Below are 16,824 nucleotides of genomic sequence, written 5' to 3' on the forward strand. Positions count from 1 at the left end.
TATCATACAAAGTGGGGATTTATTTACAGGTTGATATTAAAAAACATGAGCTTTCTGAAAAGCAAATCAGCTGTGCATTCATTCACCTTATACAATGAATCAAAGTAATGCTAAATGTGTCCTATGTCAAATATCAAGATGAGTGACGAGAGTATTTATACAGAAAATGGGCCCTGAAGAAAACCAGAGAGAAAACATTCAACACAACACGGTCAGTTCAACTTCATTCCAGTCCGAAAATGTTCTGAGAAATCGAATATGTACACATTTGTAAATACATTTACACTAAAGCAAAGAAGGAAAAGGACACAAGGACACTTCCTGCTGCTAAAAAGGAAATACAGACACACAGCAAACAACCGCTGAGCTGGACGACTCCCGGTGCCGCCGCCGCCGCTCCTTACACCGTCACTGATGGGTCACGGTGGAGTTCAGCACCGCCTTCACAGTCGACTTTGAAGCTTTGGTGAGGTCCCTCTGTTTGAAAAAAAAAAAAAAAAAAGGTCAGAATCTGCATCCATGTGCATCATCTGCTGAGTCAAAGTGAACATAGAGAAACATATTCTGTGATTAGGACTGTGATGAATGGAAATGAGTCGCAACGCAATGTAGAGACAAAACATCTGCTAATGCCAGGGACAGCAGTGAAGTCAAATGAATGCTGGGTAAGCCTTCAACTCTCGTTCACAGGAAATAGAAAGATTAAAAAAGAAACTCAAGTTAGGTAACTAAAGAATACAAAAACGTAATTACCGCAAATTCTGTGTAGGACCCGGCGATACCGTTAAAGTTGAAGGTGTGATCTGGTGCTTCCTGAGGCTTCAGTGTGCTACCTGCTGTGTTCCTGTTGAGGTGGGAGATGTTCTCCTTGTTGCGCTCTAACGCACGAGGAGTCTTCCCTTGCCCTGGAGTGCGCAGCCCCTGCAACTGAAGCCACATTGTTATGTTTCCACCAAAGAAGAAGAACAGGACGTGAACTTGATCGGTGACAGCGGCATAAATTAAGAGGCAGGCGTGTGACGGGAGGATACCTTGTTGGCGGACAGAGGCGGTTTCTGGATTGAGGAGTGGCCCAGGCCCGAGCTGAGGAAGCTGGTGGGAGTGGAGAGGGTCGTGGTGCCGTTGAGCTGAAGGGTGAGAGAATGAACGTGTTGTGTTGTTTTCTGTCTGAGACTTTTAGAATAATGCATCAGCGGCTCGGTGGACGTCGCTGTCTTACCCTTTTCACTTTGCTGGGGGTCGGCGTCGTTGCCAGCCTCCTCTTCGATGGCGTGCGTACAGATGTTCCGTACAGCATCTCCTCCTGTGTCTGTCTGCTCTTTTTAAGTTGCTATTGTCAACAACAAACAAAAGCTGTTAATGTGTGCCAAAGAGGAAAATTTAATACATTTTGGGCCTTTTTTATTTTACTTACCCTCTCCAGTTTCTCCTTTTCCTTCTCTGTGTGGTATTGCTCCCACTCCTTCTGCACGTACTCAAGGAATTTCTGCCCGTTGACCTGGAACTCCCTGCAGCTCTCCTGCTCCCACGCATCGATCTGGGCCTTCAGGACTCTCTCCAGCTGGACCAAAGGCAGAACAACCGTTTCAGTGTGAAGATCTTTGTAACATTTTGCTCTGCATGAACCAACCAGAGCCACACACACACAAAACCCACTGCCAGGGGTAAGGGTGAAATATCGCCATCTGTCGTTCAAAGTTGGTAATGCAGCTGTGACCTCTCATCTGAAATATTTACAGCTGTTAGGAAATGTGGCCTCGCTCACCTTAGGCAAACTTTTCTGCAGGTCGCTCCTCTGCTTCTCTTCTTTCAGCAGGTTTCCGCCTCTGTTGTTGAAGCGAGACGGGTCGTTGGCCTTTTTCTGTAGTGGACACATGAATCCATAGAAGAGTTACTTTGCATTTGTACCAGAAGACTGAAGCATGTCAACATTTACACCCCCTTGTAAGTAAACGCAGTTAAGTGTTGACTTACATCGAGCTCCAGGAACAAAACCCAGTTCTCCTGCCACCTTGTGACTCCCTCAAACAGCTCTCTGTGCTCCTCGTAGTGCGTCTTCAGCAGCAGGACCTCGGCCTCGTGCAGGTTGAGAAGCTCCTCAGTGGCGTCGTCTGTGGGGAGGAAACATGAACCGTGACCCCCTGCTCCTCCTCTGTGACGATCGATAAGCAGATCCTGCTTACATTCAGCCACACATCACCCACTTACCCTCGTAGTAGGGAAGGAAAGCCTGGCACTGCACTGGGCTGTAGAAACATCTCTCCCAGAACAGGGCGATCTCGGCTCGGACGGCCTCGATGACGCTCTTCATGCTCTTCATTTTCAACTCCTCCAAACGCTGAACCTCTGCTTTCAGCTGAAAGGCAGAACACACACAGTTTATTAAGGCACCTGCAGATGTTGGCGCAGCTGGAGACAAACTCAAACAGTGGACAAATCTTCATCGCTTCTTACTGCTTGAATGTTCTTCTTCTTTGACTCGACCATGTGCTCCGACACCGTCTCCCGCTCCTCCTGGGGGATCTGGAGTCTTTCCCACAGCTCCTGGATCTTTGTGCGGAGCGCTGAACAACGGCGCTCATTTTCAGCTCTGCGCTCTTCCAGCTGAAAGAAGAAGCATTAGAGTTTAGCTCAGTTCAGGTGTGTTTGTCATTAGCACAGTAAAACACAACAGCATATTGAAATGTGTGTAAAGTAAAATGGAATTAAACTGCAGACCAGACTGAACAACAGATTAAAAACTATAAACTTTTACAACTAAGTAAATATTAAGTGAGATGAGTGCTGGTGACAGCAGAGTGCAGAGTTTAACCAATGACTCTTTTACTGACTTTAAACTAAATATCATTCATGGAGTTTTCAAAACATGTATGAACCCCCGTACAACACGTTCACTATAACATACATCGTAGAAAAAACAACAAACATTAGCAGTTAGAATCCTCACCTCGCTGAGGAGCAGGTTGAGAGCAGCGATGTTGTCCTTCGACAGGCAGAACGCCTCCTCGTCCTCACACATCACGTCCAGCTCGAACGTGGTCTCCGGGCTCCGCTCCAGGTCGTCCATGCGCAGAGCGATTTGCTTTCTTGCGCTCACAAACTCATCGTGTCGACGCTCCTGGAGCCAAAACAAACAAAGGCATTTGTAAAGCCAGACTCTGAAAGAGACTGAAAATGAAGTGATGAAGAGCAGCCGGTCGTACCTTCTCTTTGGTGAGATCGCCGAGGTAGGAGCGGTACGACTCCAGCTGTGCCAGCGACGGTACGGCGTCCTGGTCGATGCAGAACGCAGGGGTGCACATAATATCACACAGCTCGCGATCCTTGTCGATGAGGGCTTTGAGCTCTCCCAGTCTTTGTTTCTTGTGCTCCTTCATCACCTCCAGACGTGTGCGACTGTTCTTCTCCAGCTGCAACATGGTGCAGCCCTCTTCCTCCTAAAGAGAGCGGAAAGCGATGAGTCACAGTCATTTAGCACAGAAAGTAAACACATATTTCCTATCGGGAGGAGGGCGTACCTCAAAGGGGGGAAGCTGAAGTTCATCGTACAGATGAAAAAGCTCCTTCCGGCAGGACTCGATGTTTTTCTTCAGTCGTGACTTCAGCTCATCCTCCTCAGTAATCATCAGATCCAGCAAACCCTGCAAGGACAAACGGTGGTCAGCGTCCCCGGTCTGAAAAGTCAAACAATGAGACGGACAGCAGACTGAGACTCTCACCTTAATGTGCTTGTGGACGTCATTGGTCCTCAACATGCGCTGCTCCTCAGGGATCCCGATCTCCTCCCAGATATCTTGCAGCCTGATCAGCGCTCGGTTGAGGCAAGCCACAGACTCTGCTGCGTGGACCTCACTGGGACAAACAGGGGGTGGAAGTGGGTCATTAGTCAAGATTGGAAACACAGGAAACCACAGGATACCTGTCAAACCAGTGGAACCAGACCAGGGGACGTTCACAGAGACCGGGTCAGCAGTAAACGCACAGATAAATAAAACAGTTAGATAACAACAATACTACCAGTAATAATAACAAAATGATGTACTATCAATATACTATTGTAAGAATAATTCATTATTTATACTAATAAATGAATAAATAGTAATTGTAAAAACAATACGATAAAGATAATGACACAGAATAAGAGGCAGTGCGTTTTGTAAACATAAATAAGAACGATATAAGGTGAACACAAGATAGGGTGCAGTGTGGTTCTAGGTAGACATATTCAAGTGTGGCATGATGAGGAGCTAACGGCTAGAAAAGATAGCAAACTCTAGGTTGTCTTGTTCAGAGTTGTAACCTTAAACGAATCGTTTAAAGCTACAACTCTGAACAACACAACCTAGCGCTTGCTATTTTTTATAGCCGTTAGCTCCTCAGGGACACAACATGCCACTGCTGTGAACCTTTACCGGTCTTGTTTTGAAAGATATACGCATCCATGAATCTTCTGTGTATCCAAATCTTTTCCGAATCCGAACTATCACAAAGCAGAAAATGTAATCTCTGAATTTGCCTTCATTACATTCTGAATTACAAACATTCCAGATTGCGCAGTTTGTATTTCCTCAGTAGATAAGTGCAAACTTTGCAATCTGGAAATATCGTAGTACATAATGCGACGAAGGAACATTCAGATATTACATATTGTGCTTTATGATAATTTGGATTCAGAAAAGATTTGGATACACCGAAGATTCATGGATGCATATATTTTCCAAAACCAGACCAGTGAAAGTTCACAGCAGTAGCATGTTATGTCCGTGAGGAGCTAACGGCTATAAAAGATCGCAAACGCTGGGTTGTGTTGTTCAAAGTTGTAACCTTAAACGAATCCCGAGTAAACGAAACCGTAAAAAAACAAATATTAAATTTATATTACCAATAGTCACTCATAGCGTCGGAGCCTAGCAAGCAGTTGGGCGTGTACGGTTTGCAAAGAGCTAAGCTAACCTAGCAAGCCAAACACTACCGGAGAGACGACGACATTAACGACAGGAGTAAGGCTCTAACTAGTACAACTGATGGTTTCTTACCTTCTCCTCATGTTGCCAGACCAGACAGCGAAAAAGTATTTAAAAATATAACTTAAAAACGAAGTTAAAATCCGTAAAACAATGCGGCGCTGTCGATGCGGCTCCGGCAGTCTGGCAGCGCGTCCGTTGGCTCCTCTCGCCGTTTGAATTTTGCAAGGGAACAAGAGCTGCACTCCGATTGGCTGTTTGGTAAACGTCACCGGAAGTTGTTACGGCGCCCGTCACCGGAAGCTGTCACGGCGGCCGTCACCGTTCGAAAAAAAATAAAGGAAAATAAAATAAAGGAAAACGTTTCATGAAGAAGTTACAAGTAGGAATAAAGAATATGGACATGTGATTTTACTGAACTATCTAATATTAAAACGTCTATGTTTAAACATATTACGATATTCGTTCGTAACCATTAATGCTCAGACTGCACCCGGTCAAACCAAACGTCCGCGCGGAGTTTTTTTTATTGTTGATTGTCGTTTTGTGTACTTCCTGTTACTACTCGTCCTGCTTTTTTGGAAATATCTACATTTGCATACAGTTAAAGATATTTAACCTTTGTAACTCAGCTTGTTGGCAACTTTTTATATTTTATGAGTTATTTGAAAAAAATATTGCATTCATAACTCAGGAACTGTTTGAAAAGGATCACAAAACAATAAACTTACACAGTGGGACCACTGGCAGCAATCACTGACATTTTCTTCACATATGTACTGTTGATTTGACTTGTAGATTTGAGTACTTAAATGCTTGGAAGACATTGCAACTTAGATTTATTTGCAGACATAATATAAAGTCCTGTAACAACAATTTTACATTTTTGTGTACTTTGAGGTGTATTTCATTGTTCAAGGGGAAGGCTTCCTTGAACACACACACGCACACACACAAACATGGACGCAAACAGATACATACACACGTGTAATTTGATACTGTCACATAGCAGAAGTAAGGAAATGCCACACACAAAGCACACTGATGTTACAATAAATAAGTAAGCAGAATTTTCGCTTGCTAAAAACAGGCCAGTTAGGGGAATTTCAGCATAATGAAACACGACCTTTGCCCCCTTATCAGTGACACCCAGGGTGCAAATGGATGTTCCTCAGCACAGCGTCACTGAACTGGTACGTCAGTTTCTTCTTCACTTTTTTAATCTCTCCAGTCTTACCATAGTTCCTCAGAGCTCGGGCCATTTTCTGGTAGGTCATTTTCTTGCGGTTGCCTTTCTGAATCCCCCAGCGGTTGGCCAGAGCTTCTTTGTGTTTTGTTGAGAACTGGAAGATGCCCTTGTCCTGATCGACCCACCAGATACTGTCACTCAGGTCACCGTGTCTTAGCAAATTCAGGAGGAATTGGTACAAGCGGATTTTCTTCTTGTTGCCTAGATTTTGAGAATATGAGAGTCATTCAATTTTGCATGACAGTTATCAGCATGTTAGAGGTAACAAATTCAAATTACTCTCTAGAAAATATGCACAGGCAATTACTCACTGGGGTCTTTACTAAAGGAAGCATGGTTGTGGTCTTGAAGATCATCCTCCCCTTCTGAGACTTCCAGCGGGGGGCTGATTCCTCTCTGCTCCTCTTCTGCGCGGTAAAGGGTGGGCGAGGCAGACGCTTGGTACTGGTAGCACAGGGCCGGGGTGTAGTATGGGATCTAAAGGGAGAGAAATTTGAAATGCCACAGTTCAAATTGAGTGATTAGATTGCATTTATGGTCCGCAATCATCCACTCTGAAGGATCATAAACAACGTTGCCTTTGTGTTAAAAGAGGAAGTTACTGTGCCAAAATAGAATTCAACGCTCAGACAGATCACATGGCTAAGAAAATCCAGCTCCAGCTCCTATGTTTGATGAGATTGTTGATCAAAAACTACAATTCTCTCTTTAAGCACTCACTGAAAATAAAGTTTTATAGTTACAGGAGTAGCAACACATAAAGTCCAACAGAGCTTGACTGCAGTGGATGTTTTTATATACTGAGAAAACACATATTGCGCAATCTGGAAATTGTGTAATTCATAATGTGATGAAGGCAAATTCAGAGGTTACATTTTCTGCTTTATGATAGTTTGGATTCAGAGAAGATATGGATACTCAGAAGATTCATGGATGCGTATATTTTTCAAAACTTAAACACTGAGACAGTCGTTTATAACACATTTGTGGTCTGAGCACTGACTTACTTGTGAGGCCACAGGCAGCGGTGTGAGCCCATGGTCCAGGTGAAGAGATTCACTGCTGCAGCGGTACGGTGGCAACAGTTGCTGAGGAGACACAGACTGAAGCTCTGTGAGGTGATTGACCAAAGAATTCTCAAATTCAGGCGGCTGAATGCGTTCGGAGTGATACGTCCACCTGTGGTCTAGAAACGGGGGGAAAGATTAAGGCACTGAGATGCGCCGTCATTCTATGCTCTTCTAACTGTTAAATCCACGACCTCTCACCTTCATAAATGTCCCCCACGTTGGTGAGGTAGGGGTACAGCTCCACAGGTGGCCGGTAGACTTCTGCTTCGCTTGGAATAATCTCTTCAGTGGGCTTTGGAGAAGAGAAGAGCGAAAATTATGTCAAATGTGGCCATCAGCTGAACACGTACACTTGTTAACTCATTTTACACCCCTGAGCCTGAACAGTAATAGATCCTCTAAGTATCAAGAAGTATGAACCAAGATTACATTTACACATTCCCCCCCTATAAGGATTTAAAACACATCATAATTCAACAAAAAGCACTTACAGATATTATGACAAAGCCATCCATCATGTAAACAAACTGGGCAAAATCTCCGTTCTTGTCGAAATGCTCTCTTTTTTTACTTGCAATGTTGCTGAGCACTGACAAATGGAATGGGAACTGAAAGTGTCCCAATGAGAAATAAAGTGAGTCTACACAGCCTGTGTTCATAACAACCGTTTGTCAGCTACATGGTCAGTTCCTGAGTGACACATATGAGCCAATCACGGCGCTACAAGCGTGTTATAATTCTCACTTATATTCCCTATTGTGGTCATATTGTAGGTAGTTACCATGTGTGTAAATACAGTGACAGGAGACTTTGCAGTTGATTGTGATTGAAGCTAATTGTACAAACACACATTAGTAGTAGTGCAATAGAAAAGAATAATGATGAATAAACAATTACATTTCACTGCTGTGTAGGCAATATGATTTAAATAGTTTGTTATTGTCGCCGCACATCAACACAAATCGGTCACGAACATACTTATTATCACTTGTTTGTGCTTCTCAACTCATTTAGGGAATTTTCAAGAGTGTGTGCAGCGAGGCGGTGAAACCAAAACTGAAGTTTGGAATCAGGCCTCTTCCTCTTTTCAGATTTAAATGTTATGGTTTGGTATGGGGAAGTACTGACCATGGCAAGACCAGCGAAACACACTGGGCCTCTGTGTCCCTGTGGTGCGTTTGTCTTTCATGCTCACTTGTCTTTGAGTACTAATGTGGATATTTGGATCTAGTTGGATGAATGTAATCATGTGTTTATTTAATGTAACATGTCAGTACTTTAATCCTCATAGGTAGAGCTTGTGTCTCCATTAATGTAATGATTGACATGAGTCCTGAAAGTGGGTCGACAAGCAACCATTGGGTTCTGCTGATTTGATTGTATTGACCTGAACAATTTAAAGTGATTACATAAAGTTTCATGACTTTCGGGTCACATTTTTCTAAATCAGAGCATTCTGGAGAACAACAAAAGCCCAAATGTGAGAGAACGAATTCAGATGTAAAAGACCTGAAATATAACTCTGCTGGACCTGACGCCATGATCAGCATCACAGATCAGTGTTATTTGGATGTAGGATTAGATTATCTGCTGATCAGCTGCTCTGCTGAAACTATTTCTAGGACAGGAGTCACAGAAAATGACCTTTTGGGGGAATTAATATGTTTGTAATTACGATAAGTCAAAGAACACCAGTGGAATCTTTTTTGATGCAATGGATAATGATATTAATCAGAGGGGGATTCTCTCTCTCTCTCTCTCTCTCTCTTTCTCTCTCTCTCTCACTCTCTCTCTCTCTCTCTCTCTTTCTCTCACTCTCTCTCTCTCTCTCATTGTGGTGATCAGTGCCTACACGCGCACACACACACACACACACACACACACACCACGCTCTCTAGTTGCAGGCCCCAGGCTTGTTATGCTCTCCAATATTTGCTCTGTCTCCATCTGCTGGAGGTAAACGCGGGCTTATCTGTATCCAGGCTGGACTGAGTTCAGAGGCTCGGAGGAGACAACAAAACATCTGATCGAGGCCCCATATTTATTTATCAGCCGCTTCGGAATTCGGTTCTTATCGGCGATGTTTGCCCACACGGAGGGATGATGAAGGCTCTGGGCTTCTGTCGGCGTTTTAGATTTCCATCCATCGCTGAATTTCATCCCCAGCTCGCACACTGACAGCAGCAGCCAGGAGCGAGTCCCGCTGTCCCGTGGAATCATCACGGCAACCGGGCGAGATCCGCATGGAACATGGCTGCGATGAGGACTCTGACGGTGGCGGGGCTGTTTTTGGCTTTCTGCGCTCTGGGGCTGATCGCGGTGGCCATCAGCACGGACAACTGGTACGAGACTGATGCGAGGAGGCACCGGGAGCGATGCAAGAATTACTCCAACAAAAGGAACGACCCCGGGTACATCTACATCTCCAACAACAACCTTCCGCTCCGCATGCTGCCCAAGGAGAAGAACGTGGAGCGGAAAGGCTCCAGCGTCAGCGGCGAGACGCTGCTGCGGGCTAAGCGGCACTTCTTGCCTCCTGCCCCGGCCATGGAGTCCCTCTGCAGCCGGCAATTCAACTCCACCATCACCGGGCTGTGGAGGAAATGCCACCGGGCGGGATTCGACCTGGAGACGGAGGATTTGATCTTTAAAGGTTTGGGATTGAATATCTATTTGTCTGGTTGACAAATGTGTTTTTGTTTTGGGGTCATTTCTGTTGTGTGTGTATGTGTGTGTGCGCGCGCGCGCGCGCGCGTGAGGCGCTTTGTGCACGAATGCGCTATCCGTGTTGCTGATGCTGCGCTCAGACCTGCGAGGCCTACGCAGTGTTAACAGAGGAGGACAGTTACAACGTAATCGACGTGCCCTGTTTTTCTCCCTCAGCACAGAAAGGCATAATAGTGTGTTTGTGTGTGTGTGCGCGCGTGTGTGTTTGGATGGGTTAGTGGTGTTTGGGTGTTTATTTATTTATATATTGTATTTATTTATTTATTGGGGGGGGGGGTATGTTTTTCTGATCCGTTTCATCTCCCTCCTTATGTGACATCCGCTTGTTTTGTTTACATTCGCAGGATTGGTTCCGCGCTGCACGTCCATCAAATACTACTACTCTTCATCAGTGCTCCCCAAGAACCTACCGATCAATCTGACCAAGACAATAAGGCAGGATGAGTGGCACGCGCTCCGTAAGTCTACCCCCCTCCCCTCATATGTTAAGACTTAATGCAGTGAAACCTGGCAACTCAATCCAGCAAATCCCATATTGTGTGGCTGTGCTCTCTTTGCAGATCTGCAGAGGATGACGGCCAGTTTTGTCGGCATGGCCATTTCCATCATCCTGTTCGGCTGGATCATAGGTGTGCTGGGCTGCTGTAAGGAGCATGATCTGATGCAGTACGTCGCTGGACTCCTCTTCCTCATGGGAGGTAAGGTAAACATGAAGGGCAGTACCCCCATGTGACCACCAAGGGGCGGCAGAGTCTTTGTTTTTGAGAGCAAAATGTGCAGTAATGTTTGTCATTCTTCTCTGGCAGGGACATGCTGCATCATCTCCCTTTGCACATGTGTGGCCGGGATCAACTTTGAATTGTCCCGTTACCCCCGCTACATGTTTGGGATACCGGAGGACATCAGTCATGGGTACGGCTGGTCCATGTTCTGTGCGTGGGGGGGACTGGGGCTGACATTGCTGGCCGGGTTCCTGTGCACTCTGGCGCCTTCCCTCTACCCTCCTCACACCCCTGTGGCACGCAAGCCCAGGCAGGAGAACGGCTGTGTGTGACCAGCTCGCACACTCTCACGGACACACGTCTCATCTTGACAAAGCCACACGCCGTGTTCAGAGGACGTTTTATCCAGGGACTCAGCTGAGAGCCTCCACACAGCTCGGCACAAAGACAGCACAGGGCACCGGCATGTGTCTCACTCACATGATAAAGGAAACGGGCCACATTTGACTGAAGACGAGTTCAGTTCCCTTGGTGCTTTTTTCTGTCCCTCTTTACGAATGAACTGTTCAGTGTTATTGCTTGTTCTTTGAGAGGAGAATACTTATACACATGTTCTTCTCTCTGCTAGTTAAAAAAATGGAAAAGAAACACTGGCAGGAGATCAGTAGCACAACTTTAAAATCTGTGTCGAAGATGAAATTATGGATGTGTACTCTCACATGTCAAAGGGCAACTGTGTATCATTATGTACCCATTCAATACCAGATATGTACATGTACTTTTTGAATTGTATGTATGCAGATGCATTTGTGTTTATTCAAGGAAGATCATGAGCATTAAGACCAAACTGTGTTTGAGAGAAATGTTTTGATGTTCTTGAGGTCGTAACCCAATCAAGATATTTTTGAAAAATAAAACGGCCATGCAGAAGTAAACTTTGTGCTCCTGTGTAACACGGCGGACACACATCTTCTACAGCTCTTGGTGGTTTTCTTTCCACTGACAATAAAACACAAGTTTGTTCATATGTCAGCATCCAGCCAGGACTTTATAGCATTATTTTAACTGCAGCTGTTGGACTTCTATCGATGCAACATCTTGCATGTCTGCAGGCCTTGTTGCTCAACCAAACCACTTCTGAAAGCTCAACAAGCAACATAGGGATCATAAATGTTACTATTATGTTTAACTATTGGAAATCAAACAATTCAAATACACAAATAGATTACCACAGGAAAGTGGAGGCGTTGCTCAGCTCTGATAAACGATCGCTTACAAATTCAGTGACAGCAAAACAAAATGAAATTAGGATGATGATATAAAAATCTTACTCTGATCGATTCAGAGATTCTGAGAACAGCTTAACATTTTAATTAGCTTTGCATTGTGATTGATCACATTTAAGCTGCTTTTCCATCGCCAATAAGCACATCAGCCTCTGTGAGCTGGAATTACGCCACCACAACTTTTTTATAAGAAATTAAATCTTTTTGACATCTAATCCAAACATCGGCTTCGCTCGTTTCCTGCGGTTTCTCAGCCTCAAAGGAGTTCCTCCCCAGAGGAGTTCCTCCTTATGGCTCGATTGCGCAATCCTATTATTGGACTTCTAACACACAGCTGCTGATGTTCCCATTGTTGGTTTATACCATATTAGCCCTTGAAGCTTGATAATCTAAAATATCTTAAATAATGTGGTTTATTTAATAACTACCAAGAAGGTGCAAGCTCCAAGATAAGCAATTCTGAAATTACAAGTTGTGTTATTGTTTGAGCCTGGAGCAGCAGTATTTTACACTGACTGAGTATTAAAAGCAGTAACTTGTTCAAACTGCAGAGTGGAAGAAGTAGAATATTTAGAAAATACTTCATACTTTAATTAGTAAATAAAACAATAATCTTTTCCACTTGTGTGTCAAAAGTAAATCTGTTACATCAGTGGTACACTGTAGTGAACTCATATATGATTACAGCCTTATGAATATAAGTGTTTTAATGTTTCGGTGGTCAAACTGCGGCTGCTCTGTGCTTTACATTTAATGAGATCACAGCTTGTTTTCCATGTTTAAATTATAAGGTTGCACTGAATAGAAATACCTCAGCAAAGCAGCACAACCTCAAAATGAGACCTGAACACAGTGACGGACAAAGAGCACCATTGTATAGTGAAGTAAAGTAATAGCTTAAAGTCGTTAACAAGCCAAAGAATGACCAGCTTCTAACTCATAAAAAGCTCATAAAAGTTTTATAATTGGCAATAGTTGTTGTAGTAGTAATTGCTGTGATAATGGCTTTAGTGGTGGTAGTTTTGGTGTTCAAACGTGTTGCAGTACTCGGCACAGATGCAGGTTTTCTCACAGTGGAGTGGATCAGTGTGTTCTCAGGTCAGCAACTGTCTGCATTCCTCAGTACAACTTGTTTATTCTTCAGATATATCGGCGAGGAGCGTTCACTCTTCTTACACTGGTGCTCTCCTGCTCGGGAGCCTCAGAGAGCTGAAGCCATCCCACACACCAAATATTCCTCCACTCAAAAGAAAAATCTAATGATTCAACAAAAATAAGACAAATTGGGTAAAATACCCCAGACTTTTTGTTTTTAAGAAGTCTAGCGACCCTTGTTAACTGAGGAAATGCTTACACAGTGGAACTTTCAAGCAGAATCTTTTAATCACATCCCAGAGTGCCGTGCGGCGCCCCTGAGAGTGAAAGGCCGTATAGGCGTATAGGGTTTCTTTACGCACGGAGCTCCCGCAGCTCGGAGGCTCTTGACAGGGTTTGGCCCTCGCTGTGGCGTACTGCAGAGAGCCGCGCTTTGAAAAGGGGTCCCTCAGGGGAAGCCGGACTGTGAGGAAAACCAGACAGAGGAAATCACACCCAGTTGCGCCCATCTGGCTCCCTCACATCTGCTCACACATTATCTCTGTAAAAAGAAGAAAAGTGAGCACGCTTATGGAAGTTATACTCTTATACTGTGGTTGTTTCAGTCTCTGGCTGGAGAGAGAGAGAGAAAGTGTTTTAAATGGTAGTTGAAAGCAAACAATACGCCATTGGCATCAAAGGAGTTGAAAATAATAAATTCAGTGGAATGTAAATTGGAACAGACTGTCACTTTGATTTATCAAAAGATTGGCTATGAGTTTAATGCCCCCGAGGAATTCAGAGCAACTTGCCTCTTTATAAATAGGCCAGAAAAGCAAAGTGTGGTGTTTTGATAGAGATTTAAAAAGACATGCATTAACTATTTATAAATCTCGTTTGAGGAGAGTTCTACTATCCAAAGGCTTTTCAAATCAATCATACATTTTACCAGCTGTGACAGTTAAAAGTGGAGATAATGATGACAACGGGGCTGCCTTTGCTCAAAAATATTACATAGTAAAGAAGATGAGTTCCAGATGGAAACAGGAAGCAATGACAGACTTCAGAAGCCAATTAAGCAGAGCCAATTAAAAGTCTCCAAACCTCTCCGCTCTGTTACTTGTAGTGGCAGCTGCAAACACGGTGGGGTAAAGGAATGACAGGGAGGGTCTCTGTCCTGTGGGAAACAATCTTAAGGTCCAATTTCAAAGGTTTGTTTGTTTAGGCCAAACCAGAGCTTCAAAGAAAGGAGACAGTTTATGATCTATGTTTATGTTTACCCTCTTCAGTATAACATTGCATGTCTCCTGACAATTGTGTTATGTATGGCAGCAACTGAAGCGATACAAAACAAAAACAAAAAAACAATCAAACCTCATCCGAGGCTGAAAAATTCCTCTGCTCTGTAGCTATTTAAGATTCAAACTGTTTGTACTTTACTGAATCAACGCGATCTCAGCTAAACGACTGAATACATACAGCTCCTACCTGAAAACACAACATGCAGATCCACAGATCCAACTGGTGGCTGCTTGTACTGTCTTTCCTCTCTGCTACCATCTAGTGGTAATCTAGTGTTAAGACAGGACAAGCGTTCAACGTTAAAATAAAAAACTTTCAACTTTTTTTAATATAACTTTAAAACTATGATCCCGATTTGCCCCAAAATCAAATATAATGTCCCTTATCCCACAACGCCCCTCTCCACAATCTTTTTATAAAAGTTGTAAAAGTAGATTGATTAATCTAAATTTGAGGGATTGTGTCAAAAATGTCAAAGTTCTTCTCGTGCGACAGAAAAAGAGAAATCCAGTCATATGATGGATATTCAGAATTTATTTGAGCAGTAATAAAAACTTAAGCAAAGCGTAAACATAACTTAAAGAGGCTGATAAATCCCCTTTAGTGCGCCTAACAGGCCTCCTCAGGGGCTCCAGCAGACATCATTAGCTTCCCGCTTCCTGTCCCCCTCCTGTGACCTGAAGCGCTGGAATGTGTCTCTGTTTTTGTTAGAGTTCCTCCACGTTTAGGGAGAGAAAGAGGTCAGAGATGTTTAAGATATTTAGGAAGGAGCTTTATAAATCACAACTTTCCAGCTGTTTGGGCGAACTGGAGGGTCTCAACAGGCACACACACACACACACACACACACACACACACACACACACACACACCCTCCACTATAAGCCTACATTGAGATATTCTGTCTTCAGGCGGCTCAGTCTTGTCCCGTGGCTGCGGACGATGAGGGACAGCAGCTCATGTCTGTCCTTCAGGCCCATGGACACCTCCGTGGTTCCCCTCAGCGCGTCCCTCACGTCGTTCATCTGCTTCAGCACGTAGCCGCTGAGCTGCTGCTCCTCTCGGAGCTCCGTGTCTTGGCTCTGCTTGAACTTCACCTCCAGCTCCAGCAGGGACTTCTCCACGCCGCTGAACGCCTCGCTGATCTGGGCGATCTCCCGGCGGAGGAGCTTCCCGTAGCTGTCCTCTCCGTCCAGGTCGTGCGCCACGGTGCGGCCGATGCCCTCCAGCATCCGCGCCGTGTCCTCCGCCTGCAGCTTGCTGATGATGAAGTCGTCCCGCACCACCGAGTCTCCGTCCTCGTTGAACCCGCACGGCCGCGCGTCCGAGAAGCGGAACAGCATCTGGCACTTCTCCGGGTCCTCCGTCTCCTCGTAATCTCCGTCCGGGACGAAGAAGTGATGGAAGGTGCCGTTGGAGATCTCCGGCTGTAGGGGCCCCGTGTAGACGGCCCGGCACCGGGGCGCAGAGGCGAGCACAGAGGCGAGCACCAGGAGCACCAGCGGGACTCGATCCATGGTTCGACCTCCTCAGCGCATCTGCACTGCCAGTCTGAGCCGGCGAGGAGTTTTCATCCGCGACTCAAGTTACACACACACTCACACACAGCCCCCCGTCCTAGTCTAAAAGGCACAGACCGCCCCGAAACAACGGAGGGCCCCCCGTGGCCCCCCGGTGGCCCCTGGTTACCGCAACAACACAGTGATAGTGGAGAGCGAGGTCATCTTAGTTCAGCCGTCTGCTTATACGGACTTATTTTCAAATTTAGTCTAATTTTAAATAGTTTTTGAACTTTTGATGATCTCTATTCATTCATTAATCATTTAGTTTTTTAATTAAGTTTTAAGTCTTCAGTCATCATTGTCTTGTATTGTAGACCACTGGAGTGTTTATAGGAAAGAAAGATGTAGAAGATATACCGCTATTGATTAAGAATAAGCAGCATTTGGTTAAAGCAGCAGTCTGTGAGTTTGTGATCGACTCCCTTCTCACCCTTCATACCTCCTGCACCACGGTTCCTCCCACTGAGAACCTGAGACATGCTGATAGTTGAGACAGAGACAGAAAGAGAGGACATGCACTGTCATTATCCCTTTATTGTTTGCCTTCTTTGATGTCACGCTCTAATGTAAGAATGTGTTTAAGTTTGGGCCATTAGGCACTTTACTGTCAGCATTTGTTTGTTTTTAATGTGACCATAAATCAACATGGCAAGGATACGAAGTGGATGTCTGTAGTGTTTTTCTTGACCTGTCAATCAACTTTAGACTCAAGATCAGGTTTCAGTCGGGTGTTTGACCTTTGGTACTGAGGGTTCTGTTTACATTTGGATTAAGGGTTGCACCATAATGTTTAGTTTGAATGAAAGCCATCTTTTGTCATTCAATTGGCAGTAATAAGCCAAATCAAGCTGTCAGTCCATCCATGTGC

The 16,824-nt window shown here is 44.6% G+C and overlaps 4 protein-coding genes across 4 annotated transcripts; 1 reads left to right on the forward strand and 3 right to left on the reverse strand.

Annotated features, from left to right (window-relative positions):
- Nucleotides 1-16: 16 nt before the first annotated feature.
- On the reverse strand, nt 17-5,648 carry LOC142990032 (protein regulator of cytokinesis 1-like). The gene is made up of 14 exons (XM_076139749.1): nt 5,037-5,648; nt 3,720-3,852; nt 3,519-3,641; nt 3,204-3,437; nt 2,948-3,118; nt 2,455-2,604; nt 2,209-2,356; nt 1,975-2,111; nt 1,766-1,861; nt 1,415-1,561; nt 1,220-1,330; nt 1,032-1,127; nt 754-927; nt 17-477 (listed from the first exon to the last, which is right to left on the reverse strand). Exons 1-14 carry the CDS (start codon nt 5,045-5,047, stop codon nt 409-411), a joined length of 1,800 nt encoding a protein of 599 aa, XP_075995864.1. The 5' UTR covers nt 5,048-5,648; the 3' UTR covers nt 17-408.
- Nucleotides 5,649-5,786: 138 nt separating this feature from the next.
- Nucleotides 5,787-7,962, reverse strand: spi1a (Spi-1 proto-oncogene a). Its single transcript, XM_076139763.1, has 5 exons — nt 7,775-7,962; nt 7,482-7,575; nt 7,221-7,399; nt 6,525-6,690; nt 5,787-6,414 (listed from the first exon to the last, which is right to left on the reverse strand). Exons 1-5 carry the CDS (start codon nt 7,940-7,942, stop codon nt 6,104-6,106), a joined length of 918 nt encoding a protein of 305 aa, XP_075995878.1. The 5' UTR covers nt 7,943-7,962; the 3' UTR covers nt 5,787-6,103.
- A 1,221-nt stretch (nt 7,963-9,183) lies between these two features.
- tmem276a (transmembrane protein 276a) lies at nt 9,184-11,648 on the forward strand. The gene is made up of 4 exons (XM_076139047.1): nt 9,184-9,936; nt 10,355-10,468; nt 10,571-10,708; nt 10,817-11,648. The coding sequence occupies exons 1-4, from the start codon at nt 9,534-9,536 to the stop codon at nt 11,062-11,064; spliced, it is 903 nt and encodes a 300-aa protein (XP_075995162.1). The 5' UTR covers nt 9,184-9,533; the 3' UTR covers nt 11,065-11,648.
- Nucleotides 11,649-14,908: 3,260 nt separating this feature from the next.
- fibina (fin bud initiation factor a) lies at nt 14,909-16,020 on the reverse strand. The gene has a single exon (XM_076169509.1). It carries the CDS (start codon nt 15,909-15,911, stop codon nt 15,273-15,275), a length of 639 nt encoding a protein of 212 aa, XP_076025624.1. The 5' UTR covers nt 15,912-16,020; the 3' UTR covers nt 14,909-15,272.
- Between the last annotated feature and the right edge of the window lie 804 nt (nt 16,021-16,824).

The sequence above is a fragment of the Genypterus blacodes genome, unplaced genomic scaffold, assembly GCF_046128005.1.
Source record: "Genypterus blacodes isolate CSIRO-AG114 ecotype Tasmania unplaced genomic scaffold, CSIRO-AGI_Gbla_v1 ptg000015l_1, whole genome shotgun sequence".
Taxonomy (NCBI): Eukaryota; Metazoa; Chordata; class Actinopteri; order Ophidiiformes; family Ophidiidae; genus Genypterus; species Genypterus blacodes.

What these genes read in the sequence shown, in the direction of transcription:
- LOC142990032 (XM_076139749.1), bottom strand. An exon ending in TCAACCTGCTCCTCAGCGAG is followed by an intron (nt 2,605 to 2,947) that starts GTGAGGATTCTA and finishes TTCTTCTTTCAG; the next exon opens with CTGGAAGAGCGCAGAGCTGA. An exon ending in AGAAGAAGAACATTCAAGCA is followed by an intron (nt 2,357 to 2,454) that starts GTAAGAAGCGAT and finishes TCTGCCTTTCAG; the next exon opens with CTGAAAGCAGAGGTTCAGCG.
- spi1a (XM_076139763.1), bottom strand. Translation starts at nt 7,942, where the DNA reads ATGAACACAGGCTGTGTAGACTCACTTTATTTCTCATTGGGACACTTT. An exon ending in ATGGCTTTGTCATAATATCT is followed by an intron (nt 7,576 to 7,774) that starts GTAAGTGCTTTT and finishes TCTTCTCCAAAG; the next exon opens with CCCACTGAAGAGATTATTCC. An exon ending in TTCCTTTAGTAAAGACCCCA is followed by an intron (nt 6,415 to 6,524) that starts GTGAGTAATTGC and finishes CTCAAAATCTAG; the next exon opens with GCAACAAGAAGAAAATCCGC.
- tmem276a (XM_076139047.1), top strand. Translation starts at nt 9,534, where the DNA reads ATGGCTGCGATGAGGACTCTGACGGTGGCGGGGCTGTTTTTGGCTTTC. An exon ending in GGAGGATTTGATCTTTAAAG is followed by an intron (nt 9,937 to 10,354) that starts GTTTGGGATTGA and finishes TTACATTCGCAG; the next exon opens with GATTGGTTCCGCGCTGCACG. An exon ending in GGATGAGTGGCACGCGCTCC is followed by an intron (nt 10,469 to 10,570) that starts GTAAGTCTACCC and finishes CTCTCTTTGCAG; the next exon opens with ATCTGCAGAGGATGACGGCC.
- fibina (XM_076169509.1), bottom strand. Translation starts at nt 15,911, where the DNA reads ATGGATCGAGTCCCGCTGGTGCTCCTGGTGCTCGCCTCTGTGCTCGCC.